Source organism: Ovis canadensis, chromosome 3 (assembly GCF_042477335.2).
Source record: "Ovis canadensis isolate MfBH-ARS-UI-01 breed Bighorn chromosome 3, ARS-UI_OviCan_v2, whole genome shotgun sequence".
Lineage (NCBI taxonomy): Eukaryota > Metazoa > Chordata > Mammalia > Artiodactyla > Bovidae > Ovis > Ovis canadensis.
Window position 1 is genome coordinate 10,805,217 of NC_091247.1, and position 24,346 is coordinate 10,829,562.

The 24,346-nt window shown below is 43.0% G+C and overlaps 1 protein-coding gene across 9 annotated transcripts; it reads right to left on the reverse strand.

Moving 5' to 3' along the window:
- Positions 1–826: 826 nt before the first annotated feature.
- On the reverse strand, positions 827–24,035 carry RABEPK (Rab9 effector protein with kelch motifs). 9 transcript variants are annotated; one of them, XM_069582411.1, is made up of 9 exons: positions 23,744–23,784; positions 22,720–22,791; positions 22,504–22,562; positions 19,937–20,094; positions 13,178–13,330; positions 7,769–7,930; positions 4,344–4,493; positions 1,437–1,586; positions 827–1,141 (listed from the first exon to the last, which is right to left on the reverse strand). In XM_069582411.1, the coding sequence occupies exons 3-9, from the start codon at positions 22,554–22,556 to the stop codon at positions 849–851; spliced, it is 1,119 nt and encodes a 372-aa protein (XP_069438512.1). In that variant the 5' UTR covers positions 22,557–22,562; positions 22,720–22,791; positions 23,744–23,784; the 3' UTR covers positions 827–848. The 9 variants fall into 9 exon arrangements, with proteins under 9 accessions (XP_069438512.1, XP_069438511.1, XP_069438519.1 ...); XM_069582410.1 differs by lacking the exon at positions 22,720–22,791 and having other exon boundaries at positions 23,744–24,035; XM_069582418.1 differs by lacking the exon at positions 7,769–7,930 and having other exon boundaries at positions 23,744–23,773.
- Positions 24,036–24,346: the final 311 nt, after the last annotated feature.

Below are 24,346 nucleotides of genomic sequence, written 5' to 3' on the forward strand. Positions count from 1 at the left end.
TGTCAATCTCTACCTCTGGTACAAGAGTGAGAACAATTTAAGTATGATAACAAAGGGCAGGCTGTCGTGCTAACATGAAATACAGTTCAGTCCAAAGATGGACATTTTATACATGGGGCAACCAGCTGCAAGGTTCATTTGTGGAACAGACCTGATGTGTGATTTACTCTGAGGCCTGGACCTCTGTTGTGTTGCCCAAAGCATCTGGACAGGAGGTCCTTTCAGATCAGTTTCCATACAATCATTTAAAATGACCTGAAGTAGCGTGTGCAGAAGGGTAAGGGTAGGTGGGGAGAGACAAAGGCCAATCTTTGCCCCTGTCCCCAGTGGCTCGCTCTCTCCATACCAAAAGTCCACAGTACTCCTCTTTCTGAGGAGCTACTAATATTAAAAACAACTCCCTGGACTTCCCTGGTGGTTGGTGGCTAAGACTCCATGCTTCCAATGAAGGAATCCTTGCTCAGGGAACTAGATCCCACATGCTACAACTAAAGATCCTGCATGCTGCAACTAAGACTTGGTAGACTCAAAACACCAGCTTGGGAATGTCCACTCACTTATTTCTACAACTTTTGTTCTATCTTGCAATTAGGATATCTGCAACATTTTTGTGATTAGTATTCATAACCAGCCAGTTAGTTACCTGGATGTACTGCTGATAAAAACCCCTTTATCAGAGGTTTTTGCCCTGCTTGGGCTATCCAGTTCATCTCTTCACCTACCACAGTAGGTAAGAGCCAAAGGGATACATACATAGTGCAGACAATTTTGGAGGTATGAAAACAACTGTTTCACTGAACTTTTCTGAAAGTAATTGACATTTAAAAGCAGTGAAAACATGGGTTTTATTAATCAACTGCAGTCACAATACAATCATCATAGATTTCCCCTTCTGTATTCATTCCACCGAACACAAAACAGAGCAGTGTGTCAGCCTGGCTTTCTTCATGTGAGTCACCACCTTGAGTCACTCCTTTCTCAGTGGAATCCCCTTTCTCAGCATCACAGTTTACAGTGGCAGAATTTGAATCTTCTTTCTCAGAAGTACACGTCCCGGGCCACGGAATGATACACATGGAATGGTCCAACCGTCCAGCAGGTGGAGAATTATCAAATTTAAGCAAGGTCCAATGCTGCCTTTCTATTTTCGGGGAGAAAAAAAAAGTCTGTTAAAAAATTTCCAAAAATGTTCAGTGATGTGTGCTATATCACTTGAGCCCTAAAAGAAACAGGAAAAGTGGGGGGCGGGGGGACCCTAATGGTACTCTTACTGCTTTGATGATGTCATTCCCTGAAAGTCTTATTCCTGAAAGTTTTTATTCCTTTTACTCCTTTGGCCTTAGATGTGGAGTGGCCAAATTGAAAGACCAAAGCATTGTGATAGTTTCAAAGAAGGGTGATACTTGTTTAAAGACCCACAGTGAACATCTGCTCACCTATGTGATACTGGTACATTGTATTCAGGGCTCCTGTGGGAGTCATTCCTCCGAAGACATACAGGTGTTTCCCCACAGCCACAGCTGAGTGGGCAGCACAGCCTGTGGGAGCTGCCCCAGTGGGCCTTAGCTTCTGCCACTTCATGTCACCTGCCAAGAGATGGAAAGTGGGCAAAACCTGGCCTAGACAATGGTTTCAGACTGAACCTGTCAGATATCTGCAGTTTGCAAACCAATCCCTGAACTTCACTCACTAAAGAGTTCTCAAGATAATAGAGCAAGGTTTGGCGTGCACAAAAATTACTTGGGGCGGAGGGGGGAGCTTGAAATTCTGTCTGGATAGTCCAGAGAGGGAGGGAGGGGGCTCAGTCATCTATAGTTGTAACAAGCATCCCAGGTGATTCTGATGCAGGTGGTCTTCGGAGCACACTGAGGAATGTGATCTAGGAGCCCAGGAGCAGGTAGGGGGTGTGCGCGCGCGCGCGCGCGTGTGTGTGTGTGTGTGTGCGTGCACACAAGTGCACACACATGCATGTCTAAAACTAACAGTTACTTTGCAACTTTGTGAGTGCTGACTAGACACCAAAAATCTGGTTTGCTTTATTATCATAGCTGCATAAAATTGCTACTACTCACTTCTGCCTACTTTCTTTCTTCTTGCAGATGAAGAAACAGGATTAGAGAGGGGAAGAAGTCCCACAGCTAGCAGGTGAAACAGCTGGAACTGCACTCAGGTCTGACTCCCAGATCTGTGTTCTCTACGCTGTAACGTGCTGCCTCCGCACCTACTTCCTACCTATTTCTGCAGATAGTTGCAACTTTTCAGACAAACATTTAAAGGAGGCAGGACCTCACCGGATTTTAGGTTTTAGAGAATAACCTGGGTAGGAAAGGAGGAAAAACAGCTAGGAAATAGTTCCTCCTACAAGAGAAAAGGACTTTCTTTTTTTTAAAATAAGCATTAAAACCCTGTTTGCCTGCCTGCAAGGAATGCTCCTGTGAAGATATTTTCCATCTGTCAGTTCAAGGCAGGGGTCCAGCAACTAGGTTGGAAGGGAGAATCACTGAGTCCAGCCAAATATCCTTGCCAACGTGGGAATCCCAGCCAGTGTCAGCCAGCCTCCAATGTCACCAAATCAGAGAACTCACTGTTTGGCAAGGTAGCCTGATACTTGCACAGCAGTTCTCATGCCTTCTGCCCATGGTTCCAATTCCTGTAGTCTGGAGCAATGCAGAATATGTTCATTTGTTTTTTTGTCCACTTTTTCTTTATTTTTGGTTGCACTGTGTGGCAGGTAGGATCTTAGTCCTCCAGCAAGGGGTCATACCTATGCCCCCTGCAGTGAAAGCATGAAGTCTTAACCACTGGACCACCAGGGAAGTCCCTATCTGTCCACTCTTAACAGATATACGCTGGGCTGGAAGAAGCACAAGCTGGAATCAAGATTGCCGGGAGAAATATCAATAACCTCAGATATGCAGATGACACCACCCTTATGGCAGAAAGTGAAGAGGAACTAAAAAGCCTCTTGATGAAAGTGAAAGAGGAGAGTGAAAAAGTTCGCTTAAAGCTCAACATTCAGAAAATGAAGATCATGGTATCCCATCCCATCACTTCATGGGAAATAGATGGGGAAAGAGTGGAAACAGTGTCAGACTTTATATTTTTGGGCTCCAAAATCACTATAGACGGTGACTGCAGCCATGAAATTAAAAGACGCTTACTCCTTGGAAGGAAAGTTATGACCGACCTAGACAGCATATTCAAAAGCAGACACATTACACTGCCAACAAAGGTCCGTCTAGTCAAGGCTATGGTTTTTCCTGTGGTCATGTATGGATGTGAGAGTTGGACTGTGAAGAAAGCTGAGTGACAAAGAATTGATGCTTTCGAACTGTGGTGTTGGAGAAAACTCTTGAGAGTCCCTTGGACTGCAAGGAGATCCAACTAGTCCATTCTAAAGGAGATCAGCCCTGGGATTTCTTTGGAGGGAATGATGCTAAAGCTGAAACTCCAGTACTTTGGCCACCTCATGCGAAGAGTTGACTCATTGGAAAAGACTCTGATGCTGGGAGGGATTGGGGGCAGGAGGAGAAGGGGACGACAGAGGATGAGATGGCTGGATGGCATCACTGACTCTATGGATATGAGTTTGGGTAAACTCCGGGAGTTGGTGATGGACAGGGAGGCCTGGTGTGCTGTGATTCATGGGGTCGCAAAGAATCGGACATGACTGAGTGACTGAACTGAACTGAACTGAACAGATATACACTCATCATCTGCGACCCACCAGACATTGTACTCAGTGATGGAAATACACTAAGGGAAAAAGAGACAAAGTCCTTGCCCTAAGGGACCTCAGAGTCTGGAAGAACGATCCCAAAAGTGTCCAGGCTCTTGGGACTTTTTTGGGGTCATTCAAATGCTTAAAGACAATACTCATGTTTATCCCTAACTTTCCTTTTCTCATCATTTTTTTAACAATTTAGCATGACAGTTCTGATTGTCTACCTCCAGACACACTCTAAAAGTTATCCAGAGAATTAAAGGCTACAACAGAAATCCAGTCCTTCAGGAAGCACAAGACACAATGAATTTTAATGAAAGAGCAGGGTTGTTGGAAGGATCAGAAAGAATTAATGGATAGGTTTTGGGTTGGCCAGAAAATTCATGATGAATTTTCTGTAAGATCTTACAGAAAAACTTGGAGAGACTTTCTGGCCAACCCAATACATGGCAAACACTTAGGAGAGACGTGCTTTTATTATTATTATTATTATTCAGGTCACATTTGAGAGAATCTAGCAAAGATTCTACTGGCTGCTTGAGAGCAAGGCTCTAGTCAAAGTATATTTCATTAACTTTTAAGCAGACAAGCAAGCCCCCATGCCCTCTACCCTACTTACTGATATCAATGCAATGGAGATCATCATAGAAATTGTCCCCTGCCAAGCCTCCATGGATGAAGAGCTTTGTCCCTGCTGCCACCATCACGTGACCATGTCGGGGGGATGGAGGTTTTCCCTGTGTCTTTGGTTGTGACCAGGTCAGGGTGTCTGGAAAAACAAATCCCATGACATCAGGTGACAAAGGTATGAAGCAAAAATGTGAGGACTATACCTAAGTCTCACCTCCCAGCAAGTGGAGATGCGCTGAACAGAGAGGGGCCTGGGGGTTATTCACTGCAACTTGCCAGCCCAACCCAGGCCTCCCTCCATCCATAACCTTTACAGCCTTTGCTGGTGCATGTCCAGGACTGGAGAATTCACTACCTAATATGCTTACCCCTTCCACTGGGCATTAAGGAACCACTTTGTGTTTTGAATTTAAAAAATACCTCCCTTAAGTTTCTTTAACCTAGAACTCCCCCAAAATTAAAAAGAATGAGCTTCCTTCTGGGACAGGCCTTCAGAGTATTCTCTTTTTCAAAACACTATCCTTAATTGATTTGCTGGAAGAGTCGGGGGGAAAAAATCGACTACTTTTAAAGTTAGCAGGGCCTCCTGAAGTGGTTGTATAGGATAATGATTAGAATATAGGATTTGGAGTTAAAACTGGGTTATTTCACTGAATAATTACGTGGCCTTGCACGTGTTAATTTTCTAAGCTTCTGTTAGTGCAGGTATAAAATGAAGAGAAAGAGAATACCTGGTAATACCTACCTCTCAGGGTTGAAGTGTGGATTAAATGATGATGTATGTAAAGCACAGGTGCAAAGAAAGTACTCAGTACATGAGAGTTATTAATATGAGTATGATCCATTAGGATCTATTAAGAGCAGATATGTTCTACCTGTTGATAACCCTTCATATCTTCAAAGTTGTACATGTATAGAATTGAGGAAAATCAATCACTTCAACATACCAGAAAAGTCTTAAAGGAGTGCTACAAAAATTATCTTAGACAAAAGCCTGACAGACAATTTATCTCTGAATTACCATTTGCGACATGCCTGAAGGTTGTCCACAGAGCCCTCAGTGTTCCAAGAAATACAATTTGAAATAACCTGAGAAAGTTGATGCATATGCATACTTAAGTGGTAAGTATGTTTACCACAGTATTGTTTATATTAATAATAGGGGAGAACCAGAAATAGCCCCTAAGTCCATTAACAGGTGAATGAGTGAGTTATTGCTACAGTTAGAATATTATGTACTCATTAAAAACACTGAGAAAACTTTGTGATTACTGGGGAAATGCTTAAGTGAAAAATACAAGACACAATAGCACATCTAGAATTATCTCTACTATTTTTTAAAAAAGGGTCATAATTGCACTGAAATTTTAACAATTTTGAGGTTACAGAATTATATATATATACCCACACACACATATATGTAGGCACATATATGTGCACATATATTTTTTCTCTCACAGTTTTATGTATTCAAAGCCAATATTTTTTAAAAACTGCTTTAAAAGAATCAGAGTCCTGGGGAGGGAGGTGGGGGGGGGGTTCATGTTTGGGAATGCATGTACACCCGTGGTGGATTCATGTCAATGTATGGCAAACCCAATATAAATTTAAAAATAAAAGAAAAAAAATAAATAAAAGAATCAGAGTCCATTTTTTCTGGAAAAATTCATACCATGACATGTATTAATTTTTAATCTAAACTTTAAGTTTTCAATTTTGCTTGTTGCCTTTTTTCAAAAAAGGTTTAAAAACACAGGAAAATTATTTTTGTTACATGATATTTGTAAAGCATTATTCATAAATGCACACTACTAAAAGAAAGAAATGTAAATAAACGCTACTTAGACAAAAGATTGGCAAGAGGTCTTACAATATTAAATATTCATCCCATTTTGACCCAGTGATTCCACTCCTCAGCATCTATTCCACATTAAATGTTGTGTGTGCTGTGCTAAGTCACTTCAGTCATATTTAACTCTTTGCAACCCTATGGACAGTAGCCCGCCAGGCTTCTCTGTCCATGGGATTTTTCAGGCATGAATACTGGACTGGATTACCATGCCCTCCTTTAGGGGATTCTCCTGACCCAGGGATCGGACCTGCATCTCTTGCATCTCCTGCATTGCCAGGCATGTTCTCAACCATTAGCATCACCTGGGAAGCCCTAAACATTGTAACACGTACATAAATTAATGTATATATTCACTGTAACACTGTCAGCAAAAAGTCAATCTATAGGAAAATGACGGAATGAATAAAGGATGCCCACAGAAAGATATGCTTTGCAAGGAAATTGTTGGCTTAGGAGAGATCTATGATGTGTGATTAAATGAAGAAATAATACAGTGAAAATTTATTAGGTGTTTCCTATGTGTAATGGCAACCCACTCCAGTGTTCTTGCCTGGAGAATCCCAGGGACGGGGGAGCCTGGTGGGCTGCCGTCTATGGGGTTACACAGAGTTGGACACGACTGAAGCGACTTAGTAGTAGTAGTATGTGTCAGAACTGCTATACACTGTATCACATTATCATTTAATCTTTCCAATTCTTTGTGTTAGGCACTATTACCATCTCCATTTCATGGCAAACAAAGGCCTAGAAAGATTAAGAAATTAGTCTAAAGTGATACAGAAAGTAGATGTCAGATCTGGTTCCAAGTCCACTTCCTGTGGCTTCAAAGTTTACCCTTTCAACTAAGATCTACCCTTGCATGGATGTGTTTAGTCGCTCAGTTGTGTTTGACTCTTTGTGACCCCGTGGACTATATAGCCTGCCAGGCTCCTCTGTCCATTGGATTCTCCAGGCAAGAATACTGGAGTGGGTTGCCATTTCTTTCTCCAGGGGATCTTCCTGACCCAGGAATCAAACCCAAGTCTCCTGCATTGCAGGTGGATTCTTTACCACTGAGCCATCAGGGAAGCCCCCAATATCTACCCTTAGGCCCACAAAACTAAAAAGCAGAACAGTATTTATAATTAGTATTTTCACGTGTGTGTTTTAAGTTTTCATATAATTTCAAAGTCCATAGAAAATTCATAGGTGTTCACATATACATGTCCATATGATTTATAAATGCACAGAAAAATCTGGAAGTTAGACTATTAGGAATAGCTAACAGTATTTACCTCTGTCTGGACAGTGGGAAGAAAAGGCCTAAGCAGAAACTTTTTTCTTTTTTGCTTGATAAACTATATTGTCTACATTTTAAAAATTGATCAGTTACTCCTCTTTAAATGCAATTTTAGCTATGGGTAGAAGATATCAGCTAAGAGATATACTGAAGAAGTCTAGAATTGAGACCCACAGCCAGGTTGTCATTTTCTAATCTGTTTCCTGCATCAGGTAAGCTGCAGACCAGGGGCAGCCCTGACCAAGTAAGAGGTGGCCACAGGGATCTCCCACCCCATTCATACTTGCATCAAACACATGAAGCTGCACATCCTGCACGGGCTGGGCACCTCTCTCTCCGCCCCCAAAGACATACAGCTGGTCTCCAATGGCTGCCGATGATGTGTGGAATGTTCTTGGGGATGGCGGTGGGCCGGTCACCTCTGGGGTAGTCCAAGTCCTGGTATCTGGTCCAGAGAGAAGGTAGGCATCTAAATCCCCAGGCTGAGGGCCTCAGACATTGACTCTGAGGCTGGGTAGGGTCACTTGGCAAACCCCAATCCCCAAGAGGGACAGGGTAGGTCTAGGCAGGGATCTCCTGCCATCAAATTCAAGGAGGGGTAGGGGACAATAATCAGAATGTGTCCAGATAGACCCAAATTCCCACGAGTGAAAAGCCACAGGTACAATTAAGAAGGAGGACAATTTGTTTTTGGAAGCATTAAACATCCTTTCTGCACCCTATTCCCCTTTGCTGACTATCCTGCCCTGTGCTCACCCAGAGGAGCCCAACATTGAGCAAACTCATTCCCAAGTTTCTCAGGATATGCGGCCATTAAAAAAAGTGCACAATATCATTACAGTCTTAGTAGCAGTAGTAGTAGTTGTAGTAGTAGTAATTGTCCCTACTAAACACTGTGTGCCAAATAAATATTTCTTCCCTCATTTTACAGATAAGGAATTGAAGCAGAGATAGATTAGGTCACTTATTTAAGATGCCATGACCAGTAAATGGCTGAGTTGGGATTCAAATTCCATTTCAACATCAGTTCAGTTTAGTTCAGTCGCTCAGTCATGTCCAACTCTTTGCGACCCATGAACCGCAGCACGCCGGGTCTCCCTGTCCATCACCATCTCCCGGAGTTCACCCAGACTCACGTCCATCGAGTCAGTGATGCCATCCAGCCATCTCATCCTCTGTCGTCCCCTTCTCCTCCTGCCCTCAATCCCTCCCAGCATCAGAGTCTTTTCCAGTAGGTCAACTCTTCGCATGAGGTGGCCAAAGTACTGGAGTTTCAGCTTTAGCATCATTCCCTCCAAAGAAATCCCAGGGTTGATCTCCTTCAGAATGGACTGGTTGGATCTCCTTGCAGTCCAAAGGACTCTCAAGAGTCTTCTCCAACACCACAGTTCAAAAGCATCAATTCTTTGTCACTCAGCTTTCTTCACAGTCCAACTCTCACATCCATACATGACCACTGGAAAAACCATAGTCTTGACTAGATGGACCTTAATTGGCAAAGTAATGTCTCTGCTTTTGAATATGCTATCTAGGTTGGTCATAACTTTTCTTCCAAGGAGTAAGCGTCTTTTAATTTCATGGCTGCAGTCACCATCTGCAGTGATTTTGGAGCCCCCCAAAATAAAGTCTGACACTGTTTCCACTCTTTCCCCATCTATTTCCCATGAAGTGATGGGACCAGATGCCATGATCTTTGTTTTCTGAATGTTGAGCTTTAAGTCAACTTTTTTATCCTCCTCTTTCACTTTCATCAAGAGGCTTTTTAGTTCCTCTTCACTTTCTGCCATAAGGGTGGTGTCATCTGCATATCTGAGGTTATTGATATTTCTCCCAGCAATCTTGATTCCAGCTTGTGCTTCTTCCAGTCCAGCGTTTCTCATGATGTACTCTGCATATAAGTTAAATAAGCAGGGTGACGATATATAGCCTTGACATACTCCTTTTCCTATTTGGAACCAGTCTGTTGTTCCATGTCCAGTTCTAACTGTTGCTTCCTGACCTGCATATAGGTTTCTCAAGAGGCAGGTCAGGTGCTCTGGTATTCCCATCTCTTTCAGAATTTTCCACAGTTGATTGTGATCCACACAGTCAAAGGCTTTGGCATAGTCAATAAAGCAGAAACAGATGTTTTTCTGGAACTCTCTTGCTTTTTCGATGATCCAGAGGATGTTGGCAATTTGATCTCTGGTTCCTCTGCCTTTACTAAAACCAGCTTGAACATCTGGAAGTTCATGGTTCATGTATTGCTGAAGCCTGGTTTGGAGAATTTTGAGCATTACTTTACTAGCATGTGAGATGAGTGCAATTGTGCGGTAGTTTGAGCATTCTTTGGCATTGCCTTTCTTTGGGATTGGAATGAAAACTGACCTTTTCTAGTCCTGTGGCCACTGCTGAGTTTTCCAAATTTGCTGGCATGTTGAGTGCAGCACTTTCACAGCATCATCTTTCAGGATTTGAAATAGCTCAACTGGAATTCCATCACCTCCACTAGCTTTGTTCGTAGTGATGCTTTCTAAGGCCTTCACACTGACTTCACATTCCAGGATGTCTGGCTCTAGGTGAGTGATCACACCATCGTGATTATCTTCAAGGTCTATGTATATTCCATTCTTCTGACGTGAGAATGAAGTTCTACCACCTGGGTGGGTGAACAGACGCTCATTTTTTTTCAAAAGGAAGCACACATTTTACAGAAACACAAGCAGTAACTGAGCACCTTCCATGGGCAGAATCATTGCCCTGAGCACCCCACCATCTCCATTATCCTCAGGCAATCCTGGGAGCAGGTGGAAAGCATCCCCACTTGGCAGATGAGGGAACTGAAGCTCAGAAAGTTTAAGTCCTTTCCCCCAGGTCACAGTGTTGATGAGCAGTAGGGCAGAGCTCTGAACACAGATCTGTCAAAACTCCTACAGTCATTCCACTACTTCTTTCTTCCTTCCTTCCTTCCTTTCTGCCATGCTGCATGCCTTGTGGGATTTTAGTTCCCCAACCAAGGATTAAACCCGGGCCCACGGCAGTGAAAACTCCAAGTCTTAACCACTGAACCGTCAGGGAATTCCCAGGAATTCTATCTTGACTGGGAAATTCTGTGTCTTGTGTAAAGGTCTTCATTCAATATACAAAGTGGTGCATGAAGCATTTGTAGTATATGTGGGACTCAAAGCATGAACCTGGAGACCAAACAAGTCTCAGCCTATATCCAAAGGATAATGGGGACTTCCCTGATAGTCCAGTGATTAAGACTCCTGGCTTCCACTGCAGGTATCTTGGGTTTGATCCTTGGTTGGTGAACTAATATCTGACAAACTTCATAGCCAAAAAACACAAACAACAAAAACCAAAAAACTGAAATAACAAAGCATAATGTAATTGCCTCTATAGCTACAGATCTTGGGGAGCTTTTAGATCTTAGGAGGAGTTAGAAAGCATACAACCTTCAGAATAAGAAAAAACAAACCAAAACAAAACAGAGGAATTATGGTACTGTCATAAAACTGAGATTGTGTGGCTGCCAAGTCAAATGCTAGCACAAATAATCAGAAAGGAGTCCTAAGACTGAGGAACTTGCCTTAGTAACACAAGAAATTAATGATTCACTTACATCATTCACATTTCTTGGTCATGGTGTCAAACTGTACTTTCTAGGACAGGAAAGGATCTGGTGGAAAGTCAATTTCTTTGACAGAAGCTTTCCAAATTCTCACTGTATTTTATTTAAAATAGATGCCATCACTGAAAAATTGAGAGGTCAGGGTTCTGAAATTGATTTCCATCTGTCAAACCATAGCTACATCAACCACAACAATTACTGAATGTTAACTATGAGCCAGACGTGAGTTAATTCTTGCCAAACCTAACAAGATAGAAATTATTACTGTCCCAGAATAACAAAGACCAACTGTTGTACAAGCAAACCTATCGTTGACAAGTAAACCTAACCAGGCAAGAGCTGACTGTTACATGAAAACAAACTGCATATTTAAACAATTAGATACAATCGTTTGTTTTTTTTACTTGCCCATCAAATTAGCAGTGCTTAAAAATGATAAATTCAGTGCCGGTCAGGAGTGAAACAAGAACTATTAAACACAATTGGAGAGAGGATAAGTTGAAAAAAATCCTTCTGGAGATGGAGTTCCCTGGTGGCCTAGTGGTTAGGATTCTGAGCTTTCACTCTATGGGCCTGGGTTCAATCCTGGGTCAGGGGATTGAGATTGCACAAACTGTGCAATGTGGCCGAAAAGGAAAATTAAAAAAAGTCGTCCTGGAGAACAATTTGATAGCATGTACTAAAAGCCTTAAAGTAAAAAAAAAAAAGCTTAAGTCCAGGGTTTTATCTAGTTCTTTCATTTCTGGGCATGAATTCTAAGGCAATAATTTGAAATACATTTTCAACGACTTCTGAACAAAGATATTCACTACTTTGTTATTTATAATGATAAAAATCTGAAGACAACCTACATGTTAAAAAAAAACAGAGGAATTATGGTATTATCATAAAATTGAGTGTTATACAGCCATTAAAAATGATTTTAGCAAAGCTTTGCTGATAGGGAATGACTTCTGTGCTAATTATGAAATTAAAAAGACACAACAGTGTAATGGTGAAATACAAAGATTTCAGGTTTACAAAAATGCAGAGAAAAGACAGAAAGGAAGTACACAGAACTGTTATTAATAGCCTTAATATCATAGGATTGTGGCTGGCTTTTGTCCATTTATTTACACTTTTTAGATGTTTTTCAATGCATATTGAAAAATTTACATAGAACAAAACAACAAAAAAGTGTTTCTAACTGACAGAAAGTCAGGTCCACCCCCATGGGTGGTTCAGCAACATCCTTGCAGCAGTGATGTCCCCAAACTGCTTCCTCTGTGACAAAACTGCCAATGAGATGAGTCAGGAACTTTGTACTTTTTGGCTAAAAGAAACATACTAAGAGGATCTTGATCAGGGTTTCTTAACTTTGGCACTATTGACATTCTAGACCAGATAATTCTTTACTGTGAGAGGCTGCCCTATGCATTATAGCAGGGGTCCTCAACCTCCAGGATCTAATGCCTGATGATCTGAGGGGGAGCCGATATAATAATAGACATAAAGTAATAATAAATGTAACGAGTTTGAATCATCCCCAAACCATGACCCCACCCCGCTCCCACCCCTGTCCATGGAAAATTTATCTTCCACGAAACTGGTCCCTGGTACCAAAAAGGTTGGGGACCACTGCATTACAGGATGTATGGTAGCATCTCTGGCCTTCACCCATTAGATGCCCTGCCCCAAGGTGCAACATGCCAACTGTCCCCTGGGGGGCACAATCATCCCCATTTGAGACCTCTGATAGAGGTGACTTGGATTCTAGCCTGCTCAAGGCTCTGATTCCCTGATCACTTGAGGAAAGTCACTCCCCATCGCTAGACCAGGTGGCCCACTTGGCATAACTGTTTTCTGAAGTCTCTTTCAGCTTTGACTTTTCAGAAGTTGATAATTTGTGCAACTTAGGAGGAAAACGAAGTATCATTTATGATTTTCAGATTCGATTAGAAGTGGAAATGTCTATTTTTCTATGAGGTTAGCAAAGGTTAAATGGATTAGTCAGTAAAATCCAAACGGGACTTTGGTACAGGAATTGAAATTGGATTTACTTATTCATTTTGGTAAATACAATAACCATCAGCTACTTACCAGGATTCAGAACTTGCAGGCAGTTTCGATTTCCTGACTGGTCGGCCCCTCCAAACACCCAGATGCTGTGAGGTGTGCAGGAGGGAGTGAAGCTGGTGTGCTCATACCGGGGCAGGAGGCCCTCTGAGGTGGCTAAATCCCACTGGTGTGTTCCTAGAAAACATTTTATCCAGTTCCTAGATTGGGGCTGCCAGTGGTTGATAGTGGCTGACAAACTTGGGGGAGGGTGAAAAAGGAAAAAGGGGTTAAAAGTATAAGTGAACAACTAGCAGATCACTTAAAGAGACTGTGGTCAACCTCCAGAACATTTTACATCGGACATTTTGGGGGCTATCAGCCTGTCCATAAACCGTCTTCTATGGGACCTGCCCTACCTCCCCATCCCAGGGATAGATCCCAGGAGACTGGGTTATACTACACCTTGACTTCCTAGCTTTAGCTGATAGGGTCAGAGGTAGTCATCGGACCCAAGATGAGCCCATCAGAGCCTCTCCCCCAAGAATTTGGAATTCAAGTAGATTTCTGGGTTTGGGTGCCCATCTTCTACCACATGTGGAGAAGCAGAGAAAGCCACAGTGTGGGGAAGAGAAGAATGAAACATCTACATCAAGGAGCAGATCCCCCCAAAGACTCCCCTGGTGTCCAACGACTGGGACTCTGAGCTCCCAAAGCAGGAGGCCTGGGTTCGATCCCTGGTTGGGGAACTAGATCCTACATGCCACCGCTAAGAATGCGCATGCCTCAACTAAGACCCGGTTCAATCAAATTGAAAAACAAACAAACATATTTCCCCCATCTTCCTGCAGAGAGTAAGGGAGAAAACAGGCAGTTTTTGACAGCTTTCTAAGTCCTGCCTCCACTCTCTCCTGAGGCTAGGCCAAATTCCCTGCCCAGGGATTCTCTCTCTCTAGGGTTTTTAATTTTTTTTTGGTTGGTGAAGAGAGTTTCTATTACCTCTAGGTAAAGGACTTCTGGCTAAAACAATTCCACAGACTATTAATACCTGACTTCTTAGTGATTTTAATTAGTAAACCACTCACATAGGGCCTTCACAGGCATTGTCTTGTTAGATCATTACAAGTGCCAAGTGAAGTGAGTTATTATGGGACACTGAACCCCAGATGCTTTAGGTGGTTTAGCCAGAGTCACAAAAGTAGTAACAAGTCACAACAGAATTGTAACTGTACTAAATGGTAAACTTCTTGAGAGATGAAAGAGATTTATCTTTGAAATCCTACTACAGTGTGTAGAAATTCAAATCCCTACAGAGGATTGGAAGAAATTGTGGTGAATGAGAGCCCCACTGATAGATAGGTGGCAAGTCAGTTGCAAAAAATTGTCACCATGCAGACATCCAGGCCTATTGATGTCAGATCTTCCAAGACTAAAACAGAGGCCAAACAACTTCAAGTTTTACAAGTAGACTCCTGCACATGTGGTTGATACACAACGAAGATCAAAACAATAACAGCCATGTTACATGAACCTAATAAAACACGTTAACAACACATTTTGAACTGTGGTTCTGAAGAAGACTCTTGAGAGTCCCTTGGATAGCAAGCAGATCAAACCAGTCAATCCTAAAGGAAATCAACCCTGAATATTCATTAGAAGGACTGATGCTGAAGCTGAAGCTCCAGTACTTTGGTCCCAAAGAGCTGACTCACTGGAAAAGACCCTAATGCTGGGAAAGACTGAGGGCAGGAAGAGAAGGAGATGACAGAGGATGAGATGGTTGGACAGCATCATCAACTCAACAGACATGAGACTTAACAAACTCTGGGAGATAGTGAAGGAGAGGGAAGCCTGGTGTGCTGCAGTCCATGGGGTCACAAAGAGTTGGAGACAACTTAGCAACTGAACAACAACACACCAGTTTTCGTTTGCCATTATGTAGTACATAGTAGTCACTCGTTAGTTCATTCATTCATTCAAATACTTATAAAGCACCTACTCTGTGCCAGGTGCTATGATAATGGCTGGGGATGCAATGAGAAGTAGTATAACCATGTTGAGAGTTCTCTGATGGCCTAGAGGTTAGGATTCGACGCTTTCACTGCTGTGAGCCAGGTTCAATAAGCTGCATGGCAGGGCAAAAAAAAAGAAAAAAATATATTTATAACCATGTTCTCTGTTTCCAAGGAGCTTATACTTTGGTAGGGAAGATAAACAAGAAAACAACCCCATGTGAACAGAGTTGTGAAGAGGGATAAAGATGGGAAAGTACAGGATGCTATGGAAACACAGAGAGTGACTGTGTCATTGTTATTTACGTCAGGAAATATATATTTGGCCTTCATCTGTTCTAGCAAAGAGCTCTGAAAACCTTTGTGATGACCTAAGTAATAAGACTGGTAAGTGTCTTTTGTTATTGATAACAAACCCCCTGTTAACCACACCTGAGTTTATGGGGTTTTTTTGGCCACACAATGAGGCATGTGAAATCTTATTTCTCGTACCACAGATCCAATCCACTCCCCCTACACTGGAAGTACAAAGTCTTAACCACTGGATCACCAGGGAAGTCCCTGAGTTTATGTTAATAAGGTGACTTTTGGAAAGCCCCTAAAGATGGGGGCTGGTTGCCAGGGAAGAAAACGTGAGACTACAAGGTTGAATTTTCAGCCACAGACAACCCCACCCCCAGCTCTGAGGAGAGGAGAGAGATGGAGGTTGACAATCAACCAATGGCCATAATGTAATCAATTACTCCTCCAGAAAAAAGGCAGAGTTCAGAGAGTTTCCTGGTTGGTGAATACATGGAAGTGTTAAGGTAAGGCACCTGGATGGGGCACAGGAGTGCCTTTCCCCACATACTTTGCTCTAAGCATCTCTTCTGTCTGGCTGTTTTCCTGAGCTTGACGGCCTCTTGAGGAAATAAACCGGAAACTAATGGAAGCTGAGGAGGGTGTCAGGGGACCCTCCCATTTAAAGGGGTTGGTCAGAACCACCGGTGGCCTTGTGACTGGCATCTGAAGGGGAGCAGGGAGAGTCTTGCGGGTCTGAGCCCTTCACCTGTGGGCTTGGAGTCTAACTCCTGGTAGAACTGAGCTGAGTCGTAGGACATCCAGCTGGTGTTGCAGAATTATCTGCTGTGGGGAAAAAATCCCCACACATTTGTCAGTCAGCAGGGAAGTACTGAAGATGTGTCAAGAGGCGGCACAGGAATAGAGACGAAATACAGAAGAGTCAATCCTTTTCAGTGGCAGTACCTAAACTAGTCCAGATGTACCAGGGCAAGCTTCCTAATGAAGGGACTTTTCTTTTATTCATTTTTGTTTATGGAAAGTAGTCAGATGACAAGGAAAAGTCTTCCAAGCAGATGAAACAATATATGCAAAGGCTTGGAGACCAAAAGAGTTCAAGGAACCAAAGGATATTCAGTGGAGCATATGTGGGTATGTGGGTTCCAGAGGGCCAGGAGATGAAGTTGGGGAAGGCTTGAAACCGGGGAGTGACATAGTCATACTTATATTTTATAAAATACTCACCTGAGTATCGAAAATGCACAGTACAGGGGGTAAGTTTGGAAGCAGGCAGATCAGTAAGAACGTTGTTTCAAGAGTGTAGCTGAGAGATACTGTGGCTTGGACCACAGTAGTAGCAATGTAAATGGAAAGACATGGATGAAAATAGAGATATTTAGGATTTGGTGATGTGGATGTAAGAGGTGAAGGAATCAGTGTCTCCTAGAGAAACATCTGATAAATGAGTGGCTGTCTATCCAGGGCTCCAAATGGACTCTTTTCCCCAAATCAAGGGGGGCTTAGTTTGGTGGATATATTCCTGGAGTCTGTGGAGTCTTTAGGGACTTCTCAGTGAACTAAATGGACTGGAATGGGTGAATTCAACTCAGATGACCATTATATCTACTACTGTGGGCAAGAATTCCTTAAAAGCAATGGAGAAGCCCTCATAGTCAACAAAAGAGTCCGAAATGCAGTACTTGGATGTGATCTCAAAAACAACACAATCATCTCTGTTCATTTTCAAGGCAAACCTATTCAATATCACAGTAAGCTAAGTCTATCCCCCAACCAGTAATGCCGAAGAAGCTGATGTTGTATGGTTTTATGAAGATCTACAAGATCTTCTAGAACTAACACCCAAAAAAGATGTCCTTTTCATTACAGGGGACTGGAATGCAAAAGTAGGAAGTCAAGAGATACATGGAGTAACAGGTAAATTTGGCCTTGGAGTACAAAATAAAGGAGGGCAAAGGCTAACAGAGTTCTGCCAAGAGAACACACTGGTCATAGCAAACACTCTCTTCCAACAACACAAGAGAAGACTCTACACATGGACATCACCAGATGGTCAACACCGAAATCAGACTGATTATATTCTTTGCAGCCAAAGATGGAGAAGCTCTATACAGTCAGCAAAAACAAGACCAGGAGCTGACTGTGGCTCAGATCATGAACTCCTTATTACCAAAGTCAGACTTAAATTGAAGAAAGTGGGGAAAACTGCTAGACCACTCAGGTATGACCTAAATCAAATCCCTTATGATCATATAGTAGAAGTGAGAAATAGATTCAGGGGATTAGATCTGATAGAAAGAGTGCCTGAAGAACTGTGGACAGGGGTTCATGACACTGTATAGGAGGCAGTGATCAAGACCATCCCGAAGAAAAAGAAATGCAAAAAGGTAAAATGGTTGTCTGAGGAGGCCTTACCAATAGCTGAGAAAAGAAGAGAAGATAAGGCAAAGGAGAAAAGGAAAGAGACACCCATCTGAATGCAGAGTTCAAAAGAATAGCGAGGAGAAATAAGAAAGCCTTCCTCAGCTATCAATGCAAAGAAATAGAGGAAAACAACAGAATGAGAAAGACTAGAGATCTCTTCAAGAAAATTAGAGATACCAAGGAAACATTCCATGTAAAGATGGGCACAATAAAGGACAGAAATGGTATGGACCTAACAGAAGCAGAAGATATTAAGAAAAGTTGGCAACAATATACAGAAGAACTATACAAAAAAGATCTTCATGACCCAAATAACCATGATGGTGTGATCACTCATCTAGAGCCAGACATCCTGGAATGGGACATAAAGTGGGTCTTAGGAAGCATCACTATGAACAAAGCCAGTGGACGGAAGTGATAGAATTCCAGCTGAGCTATTTCAAATCCTGGAAGATGATGCTGTGAAAGTGATGCACTCAATATGCCAGCACATTTGGAAAACTCGGCAGTGGCCACAGGACTGGAAAAGGTCAGTGTTCATTCCAATTCCAAAAAAAGGCAATGCCAAAGAATGCTCAAACTACCACACAATTGCACTCATCTCACATGCTAGTAAAGTAATGCTCAAAATTCTCCAATCCAGGCTTCAACAGTATGTGAACCCTGAACTTCCAGATGTTCAAGCTGGATTTCAGAAAAGGCAGAGGAACCAGAGATCAAATTGCCAACATCCGCTGGATCATGGAAAAAGCAAGAGAGTTCCAGAAAAACATCTACTTCATCTTTATTGACTATACCAAAGCCTTTGACTGTGTGGATCACAATAAACTGTGGAAAATTCTGAAAGAGATGGGAATACCAGACCACCTGATCTGCCTCTTGAGAAATCTGTATGCTGGTCAAGAAGGAACAGTTAGAACTAGACATGGATTAACAGACTGGTTTCAAATAGGGAAAGGAGTACGTCAAGGCTGTATACTATCACACTGATTATTTAACTTACATGCAGAGTATATCATGCAAAATGCCGGGCGGGATGAAGCACAAGCTGGATTCAAGATTGCCTAGAGAAATATCAATAACCTTGGATATGCAGATGAAACCACCCTTATGGCAGAAAGCAAAGAAGAATTAAAGAGCCTCCTAATGAAAGTGAAAGAGGAGAGTCAAAAAGCTGGCTTAAAACTCAGCATTCAAAAAATGACGATCATGGCATCTGGTCCCATCACTTCATGGCGGATAGACGGGGAAACAATGGAAACAGTGAGAGACTTTATTTTGGGGGGCTCCAAAATCACTGCAGATGGTGACTGCAGCCATGAAATTAAAAGATGCTTGCACCTTGGAAGAAAAGCTATGACCAACCTAGGCAGGATACTAAAACGCAGAAACATTACTTTGCCAGCAAAGGTCTGTCTAGTTAAAGCTATGATTTTTCCAGTAGTCATGTATGGATGTCAGAGTTGGACCAGAAAGAAAGCTGAGCGCTGAAGAATTGATGCTTTTGAATTGTGGTGTTGGAGAAGACTCTTGAGAGTCCCTTGAATTTCAAGGAGATCAAACCCGTCAATCCTAAAGGAAATCAGTCCTGAATATTCATTGGAAGGACTGATGCTGAAGCTGAAACTCCAATACTTTGGCTACCTGATGCAAATAACTGACTCATTTGAAAAGACCTTGATGCTGGGAAAGACTGAAGATAGGAGGAGAAGGGGATGACAGAGGATGAGATGGTTGGATGGCATCACCAACTTGATAGACATGAGTTTAAGTAAGCTCCAGGAGCTCACACATAGCAATTTCCCACTGGTTACCTATTTTATATATGGTAATGTATATGTTTGAACTAATATTCTTAGGAATGATCATGGCCAGCAGCACAAAGCCCTGCTCTCTAGCCAAAGGGCACTTGCTCTGTAGCTTCTGGTCTCTTTTTTTTTTTTTTTAAACCATGCCACATGGCAAGGTATCCTTGTTCTCCAACCAGGGATCAAATACATGTTCCCTACAGTGGAAACTTGGAGTCTCAACCACTGGACCGCCAGGGAGTCCCCTTCACTGTTGGTCTTACCCAGATCTATGGTGTGCACATCTGAGAAGCTTCTGTTTGGATCTGCTCCCCCAACAATGAAGACCTTCCCTCTCTTGGCATCACCAACAGGGGGTAAATATGAGCAGCTGTGACCCACCCGTGCACAGGGGCTGTCTCCAACCAGGGTCAGGGTGTACCTGCCAAAGGGAAGATATATTCAGGAGGCCTGAACAGAGAATAAATGCAGCAGTGTGTTCTTTGCACTCCTCATGGAACAGTCACCAGAGAGAAGGGTCTTATACACACACAGACTTTTAAAATAATGCCCAGCAAAGCAGCATTTTTGTGATTAATAACAGTACCTTCCCTTTGCACATAACCTTTGGTTTTTTAATTCTGTCCCTACTTTCATCTCACATTAACCTCCTGGGGATGCCCTTGACTAGTAATTGTCCCCATGTGGTAGAGGCAGAAACTGATACACAGATATGTTCAATGGTATGTCCTGGCACAAGATGGTACTTATGAGCACGGCTTGCCCATTCAGACAGACCTAGTGCAAGTCCTAGTTCCCATGCTTTCTCCAGGTATGCCCTTTTAGAAGTCACTTTAGTTTCCTCATTTGTAAAATGAAGACAGCAATAATTAAACCTGTGAAGAATGAGATGCACTCTTACACGGCAGGGAAGAACTCAGTAAATGATAGCCGAGCTTTATGTATAATCGCGTGAGAACCAACAGCACCAAAGCTCCCACCACTAGCCAGTGACGCTTCCCTCTGCCAAGTAATATTCTCCATCCTTCATTGAATTTTAAGAGCTTTTCCAGATTACTCATAAAGCTTGACCTGATGGAAGCCAAAGCTAGCTCTCAGAAAAATCAAATATAGGATCCATTTATTCCGCTCTGTAAAGTTATTCTGAATGCTGACACTTCAACCTTTCTGGTTGGAAAAGAAAATTCTGTAGCTGTTTTTCTGGCATTTGGGACTCTTGGCTCTCCCCTCCTTCTCGTGCCTTTCTCCTGGCCTGGCTTCCCCACACTCATTCCTTTTGGTTCTCTATCCACCTGTCTGGCTGCACTTTCTGTTTCCTTCTCTGACTCCTTTCCCTCCAGCTTTCTTCCAACCCCCATGGATTCTCTTTGTCTTAGTCTAGGTTTGCTTATCTGATCAATTCTATATGTACTGATGGCTTCAATTACCATCTATCTACACGTTCATCAGTGATTTCAAAATCTGTTTCTTTTCCAGATCTCTCTTTTGATGTCCAGATTCACGTATCACATTACTGCCCGAATGACTGCTAACCATGTACCATGCCTACTGCTAATTTCGCTACAACCCTGGTCTCACTCAACTTGCACAAAACACCTTTAAGGACAGTACTGTTATCATCTGAGTTTTACAGCTATGGACCTGACGCTTAGAAAGGTTAAATAATTTATTCAAGGGCACACAGTTCTCCAGCTACATGGTGAATAAGACAAAAGAAGTCCCTGCTTCATAGCCCTGCCAGACTAGTTGGGAAGAAAAACACTAAACAGATAATTTCACAAATAACTACTTCATTTCTGTGCTATAAAGGATAACTGGATATATAGTATGAGAACATACCACAGGGGGTCCCTACTCTGTAAGAAGAGCTGGGTGGGCACAGAGGTGGGCACAGAAGACTTCCTAAAGAAGCCCCATTTTAACTGAGATCTGAAGTATGATAAGTTATTAATAGCTGGGCAAAGAAAGGGACAAAAGATGGGGGGAAAGGGTGATCCAGGTAGAGGGACCGGCCGGTTCAGTTCCTCAGTGGAACAGTGCAAACCACGTTAAAGGAAGAGAAAGAGAACAAGGTGTGAGCAGGGGTTCGTAAAGTTGGAAAGGTAGGTAGGGACAGATTATGCAGGGCCCAGTGGGTCATTTTATGGACTCTGGTTTCTATCCTAAGACCAACACAGAGGAACAAAAGGCTTTTAATCCAGAGAATACCATGATCAGATTTATGATGGGTAGAGAGCAAAAGTGGACATGGAGAAGGCCAATCAAAGGATCTCCTCCAAGGTCCTGCAGAAGCACTACCTCCTCTCTACAGCCCTCTGTGAGCCTTGCTTCAGCACTGATCACTTTTCATCACCATCATCAGGTTAGTCCGCAGCCCCCCCACCCCCAACACCGAGACTATTCATTCACCTTTGTACCTTCAGCACCTACACTGTAACTGCCCCGGTCAGGCCAGTGTTAGTTGTTGAATGAAGGGTGGGCTGAACAAGCACTCAAGAAACAGTGAAGCCAGTTTAATCTAATTCCCTGAAAACCTTAAAAAATGAGTCACAGCTTGGGGGAAGACACAGTGCTGGAGCTGAGGATGCCAGATGGCCAGTGTCTTACTCGTCTCGGTAAATGGATTCTAATAAAATCAACATCTGCTCTGTGATAATTATTGCCCCACTACCTTTCCTCCGAAGACCTCGGACAGTTTGAGTCTAATTACCAGAAACTGCAGACAGATTCATCTCTACCCTTTTTCATAGATGATCAAATATGTTAGTAATCTACTTATAAATGAAACAAAAACTCATGTGTTTCTCTGTCTGAATCCTTCCTTACAGACCATGTTTCTTTCCTGGGCTTGTCTCCAGGCTCCAAGACTGGCAGCTGCTTCATGATGTCCTATGCATAAGACAGAAAGGCACTCTTTAGACATTGACTACTATCTTCTACCTAACACACAGAGATTACTTCCCATTAAAAAAAAAATTCCTGTTGATATACCCATTTCTAGGGTCTGATCTGAATAAGTACTACCAACCTTTTGATAAAAACTTACATTTGGGAGGCAACAATAACACAATTTTCTTAATCCAATTACAGAATGTTTTTTGCTTGAAGTTTTCTGTGTCTGTGGTTTTCATGGGGAAAGGGCATATATCAAAATAATTTTGGAGGTCATAAGGTATTTATATTTATCAAAAGATAAAACACTTTAAAAAGCTGAGAAATACCAAACTCTAGGATAACTCTTGGCCCAGAATGACATTCAAAGCCTTCTGGTCTCAACCTCCTTTTCAGGAGCTCAACTCTAAATTTCTTGCTCTATTGAGCTGTTCTTACTACATTTGTTCCTTTGAAATGCCAAGCCCTTTCATAACTTGCAACTTATGCTGCTTCCCTTACCTGAAATGTCTCTTTCCTTCTGGTCAACTAGTAAACTCCTAGTTATCCCCCAAAGTCCAGTTCAACTGTCCCATCCTTATTGAAACCTTCCCTTATTTGTTGCTTTCCTCTGACATTCTCAAGTTATTCTCCATCCAAAGGCAAGCTACCGTAATTGCAGAATCACCCTGAATGTAATTATCTATTTAAAAGTCTCTAGACTAGATTCTAGACTAAATTCCAAGGAAGCTGGGCCTCTCCGATGCATTCAGAGAACCAACTAGTGCCCGGTATAGGGCAGAAGTGAGGGGTGAGTGAATAATGAAAGAAAATAGATAACATTTCCGGGAGGTGAATGGATAAATCCAACCTTCAGCCTAAGCCACTAACTGCTGTTCCCAAAGCCCAGAGCTCAGTGGGGTAAACTTCACCTGGCCCGGGACCTCCCGCAGCAGCCCCTGCCAGTCCCATCCCCCAGTCCCATCCCCTCGTGGCAGCGATCAGCGATAGGAGACAGGGTCAGGAGAGAACCGGCTGGTTCCAGTCCGTCAGTGTGGCTGGGCCGGAGCCTGAGGATGTCTACCCGGCGTTTACTACCCGGCCTAGCTCCATTCCCCTAAAAGATGCAGCCGCCCCCGCCCGGGATCGCTTGAAACCGGGGTTCCGAAGCACCCCGACCCAGCTCCGGACTGCATTACCTGCGGCAGTTTAGGCCAGTCCCGGGCCGTGGCTCCGCCCCAGTGGGGGCGGGTCTTAGACATTCGCCCCTCCTCCAGACCCCGGAAGAGCGCGGCGGCCAACCGCTCCCAGCCTGTAGGGCTGGCTCCCCGGGGCGCGCCCTTGGAAGGGAGCGGGAGGGGTCCTGGTGTCCCAGGTGAAGACCTGCTTGTGTATTTCTCCAGAGCTGAACTGGCCAGGTCTTCCTGCGGGCCCTACCTCCCCGGCGGAGTAAATAAGGCACGGCTACTTGGAAACGACTTCCAAGCGAAACGCCAGGGGTTGGGCATCTATTTAGGTGACCCAAATCCCCGTGGGCTATCTTAAAGGAGCTAGGATATTTTCATTTCCAGCGGTTGTTAGAAATGGTTTCTGAAAGGGAGAGTTGAGGGTGCTTTCCCGGGTGTAAATTTCTCTGCGCGATCTTTAGGCCAATTCAAGCTTTGGCGCTTTAAAAAGCTGACTCATTCCACGATTAGCATTTGTAACTATGGCAGGCACTATGCTGAACCTGCAAGGAGATCAAACCAGTCAATCCTAAAGGAAATCAACCCTGAATATTCATCGGAAGGACCGATGCTGAA